Source organism: Mus caroli, unplaced genomic scaffold (genome assembly GCF_978045245.1).
Source record: "Mus caroli unplaced genomic scaffold, Mus_caroli_1 scaffold_1, whole genome shotgun sequence".
In the NCBI taxonomy this organism is placed as follows: domain Eukaryota; kingdom Metazoa; phylum Chordata; class Mammalia; order Rodentia; family Muridae; genus Mus; species Mus caroli.
The window spans coordinates 56851722-56859069 of NW_028227256.1; the positions used below are offsets into that span (position 1 = coordinate 56851722).

The window sequence follows — 7348 nt, forward strand, 5'->3', positions numbered from 1 at the left end:
TACAAAGTGAGTTCCAGGACAGCCAGGGCTATACAGAGAAACCCTGTCACAAAAAACCAAAAAAAAAAATTTTTGTATTTTACTTTTGAGATAATATAATTATATCATCTTCCCCCTTCCCTCCCTCTAAACACTCCCATATATCTCTTCTTTAATTTATATATTCCTAAATACAACCTGCTCAGTGAATATATACCTGTCTATATGTATGCTTTCAAGGCTGACCATTTGATGTCAGATAACCAGTCTGTGAGCTCTTCCCTGTGATTTTTCCTGCTCTGAGCCTCCTTAATTGCCTAGACGTCTTATGGTCTCCCTGTGCACTTAAGCATGCTTGCTGGTGTCATCTTTGTTCAGATCATGCTTAGACAGTAATGTATGTACCCAGAAGCAGTACAGCACAATAATCGATTATGGCTACATTAATTTACTTCCTCACCATTCCTCTGTAGTCATGCAGGGTCTACTCTCTTGGTCAGCATTATTTGTTTTCTTGAGAATGAGCATTCTGACTAGAGTCAAATAGAATCTCAGTGTATTTTTGATTACCATTTCCATGATGGCTTTTACATTTCTGTCATTTAAAAAATGCTCCTCAGCACTGCCCCTCCCCTTTCAAATCCCCTCCTCCTCCTCCTCCTCCTCCTCCTCCTCCTCCTCCTCCTCCTCCTCCTTCTTCTTCTTCTTCTTCTTCTTTTTTTTTTTACTTTTTGTAGTTTGGAAATGCAAGCTTCATTCTGGGAGCCATATATCTTAAGCCATTTATTTCTTTTAAACTAGACACAGCACAAATATCCCTAGCCCTGTCAAATAATTTTAAATAGGGTGACATCAGGCAAATAAATTAATGACAAACCTAGTCCTTTGTGATAGGGATATAGCTTAGTAGGATGCTTGCCAAGTGTGAAGGAAGCCCTGGGTGTAAGTCTCCGCACCCCGCAAGACAGGCATGGTAAGCCTCATCTGTAATCCCAGTACTCACTGGGAGGCAGAAAGATCAGAAGTTCAAGGTTAAAAAAAAAGTCTTTATCTAGATGGAGGTATAAAAATTTAACATCTCTAATAAACCTGTCTTCAAATTTAAACATTATTTTATTATAGAGAGGTTAACATTGACTTTCTTATAAGTGAGAGTCTAGAAAAAATTGAGTATGATTCTTTTCATAAAACACCCAGAAACATTTGTGAGAGATACTGCCAGTACTTGACCTGTTCTTTCCATTGATTTAAATAAATGCTGTGTTTTCCTCTGTTCTTTGGCTGTACTGCAGTCTTTGGGGTGTTCAGTGCCAGTCAGTGGAGTCTGTACCCCGCATCGTTAGGAACACACATATTGTTGGAGCCCCGTCACCAAGTCCGCTATTTACTCCTTTAAAGCTGGCTCACAGGTTTGAGGAGACCTTCCTTTTTTCAGATTTTTGGCTCTATCACAGGTTAGCTCTCCCCCATGTTGCCTCTAAACCTTTACAAACCTTATTTACCATGTTTGTCAGACTCTCCTGCAGGTCACCTGTGCTAGGTACAGTCTTTCAGTCAAGATATGGGTTCCCTTGTCTAAGTAACATTTTAAATTCATAAATCATATCAGATTATAAAGGAAACTGATTATATTGAAATGGGTTTGTCTGTAGAGCCTCCCCTCCCAAGAACTCTTTAGTGTCATGTCTGCTTGTAGAGGGTTTGAACTTTGTTCTTAGAATCTTCTGCAGCTGGGCACACTGACATCTTTACTAAACTCAGTTGTCTTTGGGAGAGATGTGAATGACCAATGATTGATTCTATATACACAGTGTGCAAGCGTGCAGGTGCGTGGGTGAGTGTGCCGCAGTGCGTGGAGACCAGAGGACGGCTAGGGAAGTTGGCTCTCCTCTGCCATTTGGATTCTAGGAGTTGAACTCAACTTCTGAGCTTGGCAACAATCACCTATATCCATCTTGCAGAGGAAAACAATATTTTTATCATCTGATAACAGGGTTTTTTTTCATCGAAGTTGTCTTCTCACCTTGATTTTATTTTAATTTTGTGACATTCCTATGTTATTTGTAATTTTTAAATTTTCATGGAATACCATTAAGAACAAAAAATGTTTTGGGATAATTTTGGAAGGTTTTGGCAACAGGGAAGAAGTTTGCTTTGGAAAAAACTTAGAAGACTAAATTATAACTTGGTGGTTAAAATTCCTGGGTGGGTTCTGTAAGGAAAAGAATCAGCTCAGGACCCCAAGACCAAGTTCTCAGCAATTTTAGAGAGTAAAGAATAAGATACAGAAGGTAGAGGACGAGGGAGAGAGGAAGAAAACGAGGGAGAAGGGGTGGTTGTCCTGGAGGAGAAGGACTGTCTCTGGATAGAGAGGGGACAGCAGTTTACACAAGTTCAAGGGAAACCCCAAAGTAGGATGAGGTATTTCTTTGTAATTGAGCATATTAATTAAGTGAGCCAGAGGAGGCTTTTGCTTGCTACACCTTGATAGTCAGCTTCAAGAGGAGGAAGTGGCCAAATAAGGGAAAGACCTGGGTGGCTAGCTTTAGGAATATACTCTCAATGGAGGAAAATGGGCTAGAAAGAAAGGCAAGGCCTGCCAGACCATGCTCAGTACACTGGAGCTGGCCAAAGTCTGCTCAGGTTTCCATTCCCTCCATCACAGAAAAACTAAAGCAACCCAACAAGTTTTCCATTATTTTGCTTTCACATTTACCTTTCATTTCTCTGAAAATCTCTATAATTGATATAGAAATGTTTACTTATACTCGATAAAGCTGGATGTGGAAGCGCATGTTTTAGTTTAAACTGGGTACCGTAGGGGCAGAGGCAGGTGGATCTCAGAGAGTTCAAAGTCAGCCTGGGGTACATAGCAAGCTCAGGACAGCCAAGGCTGAATAGTAAGAACCTTTCTTGAACAAAACAAAACATAGCAAAAAAGAAAACAAAACCCAAAACAAACATGTAAAGAATACATGAAAAGAAATCCTTTGCTTGTCAGGGCTTAGTCCTGTAGGGTGGAATTTAGCAAAAACAGAACCAGGCGATTTATATAGTCCATTGTTTTGTCTTCTCCCTTCATAAAAAATCATGTTGGAAACATATTTGTCTCTGTGCATGTGGATTTTCTTTTGCTTTAGGAAATCCATATTCCTATTGGCTATCTTAGATCCTATTAAATGAAGTGGTGTCAGCCTGACCTCTGCTTAGTGACAGGGCCCTTGAAGGGAGTGCCTGACAACACTGAGTCAGACAGTTGGCATTTCTGACATAGATTCAGTTGTCCTTATATATCTTTCATTGACTTATTTTTTCTAATGATAAGTTTATTTCCAGTATTGAGTGACTTAACAAGAGTGGGTTGTCTGTTTTGTATGCAGGCCAAAACAACTTCATGAGATTCCAGCCTTTTACTGTCCTGACAAAAACAAGGTGAATTTCATTCCTAAAAGTGGCTCTGCTTTCTGCCTCGTGAGTATCCTCAAACCACTTCTCCCTACACCAGATCTTACCCTCAAGGGCTCTGGTCACAGCCTGACCGTCACCACTGGCATGACCACCACTTTGCTCCAGCCTATCTCTATGGCCTCCCTGTCTACAAACACAGAGCAAGAGCGGGTATCTCGAGGAACCAGTACAGTCCTGCCATCCGCCTCCCTCCATGCACCACCAGAACCCATTGAGGAAGCTGAAGGATAGGGCTCAGCTCAAGCAATGGGTGCTGGGAGTTAAGAACCCTGCAGATCACGTGACTGTGATGGTATCATGTCCTCCTGGTTGGCTGTGAAGTGCTTTGGCTTTCCAGTGGTGTGACAGCAAAGCTCCTGGAAGAACTAGTGGTCCTCTGAGTGTTCTGCCCTGCGCATGAAGGCCACCGACGTGCTTCACCTACTTGGCCTTGAAGCACTAGCTGAAACCTGAAAGGTCTCTTCTTTACTTTTGGAGGAACAAAAATCACATTTTCATTTGTTTCAAATTAGACTTGTTTAAAAACAAAATACAAAACCGGATCCCTGCAAACATGATTTCTGAAGGGAGATGTGATTGATGCTGCAAGAAAATCATCTTTTATATGAAAACGACTATTTTATAATACCAATGTCACATTTTCTGAAAGTAACAAACAAGATGTTCCAATGATCCTTTGGTGGCCTCTGTTTCTTGTTTCCTTTTTCTAGATATTGCTTTTCTCGGCTGTTTTCAGCTTTGGGACCAAAGGGATTGTTGACATTTCCCCAGCAATGTCAATCTCATGACTGTTCTTCTCCCAAGTAAGAATCGATAGGTAATGCATTGAACCAAGTATATATAAAAAGATAAAAAGCAATATTTGTACATTATGTGATTTATGTTTTTTTGATGTCAACAGTTTGTGATTTGAGTGAAGTATTTGTAAACTGCTGTTTTCTGCACTATTCCTGTCCACACTTCATCGTGTGGTCAGTCAGTGTGAAGACAGGTTGCTTTAAAAGTCAGTGAGCCAAAAGAAACTCTCAAGTGTGGATTGTTAGCTAGGAGTATGGAGCTCTCTGGTCTTCTGTGAGCTGTGTGTCCCGTGATTGCCCTTCCTCACCGCTGTCAGTCTGACTTTGATCATCACTGTATCATATAGCCCCAAGAGACCCTGAGAAGGCTGTGCATGGATCCCCCTCTGCTTCCGTGGTGGTGTTGTGTTGTGGATTTGGTCAGGGTTAGTAGTTTACCAGGAGTGTGATCTTTGAGTAGCAATCGGGAGCTGCAGAATCTTGAGAACTGACTTTTTCTTCATGTGTTGGCGCTGTGACTCGCTACTTACAGATCTTGCTAGTTTCTTCTCCAACATTCCACACACTGGGGGAAAGAGAAGAGGCTTAGGGCTTAGAAAACAGGTACCTTTGGAAAGTCTATACAGTTTTGGATTCGAGCTCATCTGATAACCATTGCCAGTATCACATGACAGTATTTAATTTCTAGGTGTGTGATAATAAAATTAAGGAGCTGGTCTTTAGAAATGAATTCCATCAGTGTTGGTAAACATTGTTTTAATACATTCTAACTTATGCTGCTGCGTACAACAGGTAGATGGCAAACCCTGCATGAGAGGGCCACAATTTTGAAGGCAAATTCCATCCACTGGTCCAGTCATTCCATCATGAGAAACCAAGAGGTAGCAGTACATCTTCTTGGCAAGCTGTTTGTCACCTTAGAATGCCTAGACAGTTTAAAAATGGGCTCTGCTTAATTTTAAGGAAGGATATTTAGGTTAATTGGATAAATTCAGACATCTAAGTAAAATCCATCAGTTTTTGGTTTGGAAGACTGATACATTTTGGTACTTTTTTTTACCCAAATCTTAACTTCCTGGGAATTAGTAAAGCATAGCTTCTTAGTCAGTAAAGGCCTTGGGTTTTGGAGTGTAGGCTTTTTGGTTGGTGGTTGGGTTTTGTTTCTCAGTTTAGGGTTTTTTTTGTACCTTGATTTTTCGCCTTGTCAGGCCTTTCGACTTTACCATTTTACCAATATCAGAAGTACAGAAGAAAGGCAGCTGGCAGTCTGTTGAGTTGATCTGAAAGGAGAAGGAGACATTTAAAAGCAAGGGTTCTTGTTTTGTTTGTTTTTGAGATGGCTTTTATTATGTAGCCCTGTCTGGCCTGGAACTTGCTATGTAGACCAGGCTGTCCTGGCACTCAGATGCCCCTCCCAAGTGCTGGGATTAAGGGCTTGTGCCACCACACCGTGCTTGTCTTCTTTTTAATCCTGTGGGTTTTCCCCACTTGAATGCTGTTAATTGATGTTCTTTTTCCTTTATCTTATACCATCTCATCTCTCGATTTACAAATAGAGTTTACTCTGTAATAGATTTTTCCCTTTTCTGTTATACTTGTTTGGCAGATTGACATCTCTGTGCCTTTACATCTATCCTTGAAGTAACACAGAGAGGGACAGGTTTCAGGTCAGCATCTGCTCCTAGAAGTAGAACTTTAGTTTGAGGTTTGGCTGGAAGAAGATTGTGAATTTGCAAATAAATGAATTATATGGTGACCAAACATTCCTGAGATCTGAAGAAAAACAAAAAAGGTCTATGTCCAAAAAGAAAACTCTAAACTGCCAGGGCCAAAGGGCTATTTTTAAGCATATGAGCTTTATTGCAGTCTTAACATATATTAACCGTAGAACCACCTAGCTGTTTTATTTAACTCTTAATTCCCAGGGGCTTGGTTTTAAAAATGGGTCTACTCTTAGTAGAGTGGGCATGATTACGTTGACAAGCCACACTCCATAATTAGGACATTCTGTAGAAACTGTACAGCGCTAGAGTAGTTTCAATGCAAATACAGTTTTTTTCCAGTGCTGGGGATCAAACCCAGGGCCTCATGCATGCTGAGCAAGTGCTGTGTCGCTGGCTTATTTCCCCAGTTCCTAATTTAAATTTTTAATTAAAAAATTTTTGTTCCATTGCAGTAAAAGTGGGTGGCATGTATTTTTTGGCTAAGGGTGCTGTTCCCTGGTTCCTGGCCCATCTTAGTTATACTTGACCCTCAAGCAGTTTCCTCCCTGCAGTGATAAACCTCAGGTTTATTGCTTCTGACACGGTAAGTCTGTTACTTATCACTGGTTTGTGGGCAGTTGTGTTTAAAAAACTATTAGTTTTGCTTTCTTTGGTTAAATATGGTATGAATGTCAATTTTTTTTCCTATACCAGATCCTTCATTTTTGTTTACAGTGTTTCTTACTTAGACCTAGGACCATAACCAAATATGCCTCTCTATAGATGCTGTTGCTAATTGGAGTGTATCTGGCAACAGAGAAAGGCTGCTTTTTATTTTTATTTTTTAATGTTTTGATTAAAGAAACAGTTGGCTTTTCCTAGAAGAAGGTCTAAACACAATGGCACAATGGAGAGCTTTCTCTGTCTGGGATTTGAACTGAGATCCTAAGGTTTTCTTTCAAGGAAACTAAAGTAAAATTGCCATTACTAAATTTGTAAAGTTGAGATTCATTCCTTAATGTTGGGTGTGGGGGTGTGTCAAAACTGGACCAATGGAAATGCTGAATTTGCAAAATAAAGCCAAGATACGTAACTCTGCACTTTAAGGTTTCTGGTTACTCTGCCTTCATTAGTGACCCCCGCAGAGTGACTCTGAACAGTATTTTGTTTATACAGTCCTGTTGGAGATATATAATTTATGTTTTTTAAACAATGCATCTTTGTCTCTGTTGATGTAAATTTTTTAATGCAATTTTTTAAAGTTATAACAAAATTCTCCCCCAAAAACAGCATTTCCAGTGATGCTAAGTATTGTTGTGGACTGTGTCCCTGAACCTGAGCACTTACTGCTTTGTCACAGGGAATAGAACTTCTATGTTCAAATAAAGTCTGTGTTCTTGA

General features: G+C 40.1%; 1 protein-coding gene across 1 annotated transcript in view; it reads left to right on the forward strand.

Annotated features, from left to right (window-relative positions):
- Window positions 1–7348, forward strand: part of Fam117b (family with sequence similarity 117 member B) — a 72066-nt gene extending 64718 nt beyond the window's left edge. Inside the window, exon 8 of the mRNA XM_021160544.3 lies at window positions 3360–7348. Within this exon, the coding sequence (XP_021016203.1) occupies window positions 3360–3678 (319 nt within the window). The 3' untranslated portion in view covers window positions 3679–7348. The remainder of the gene's footprint in view (window positions 1–3359) is intronic.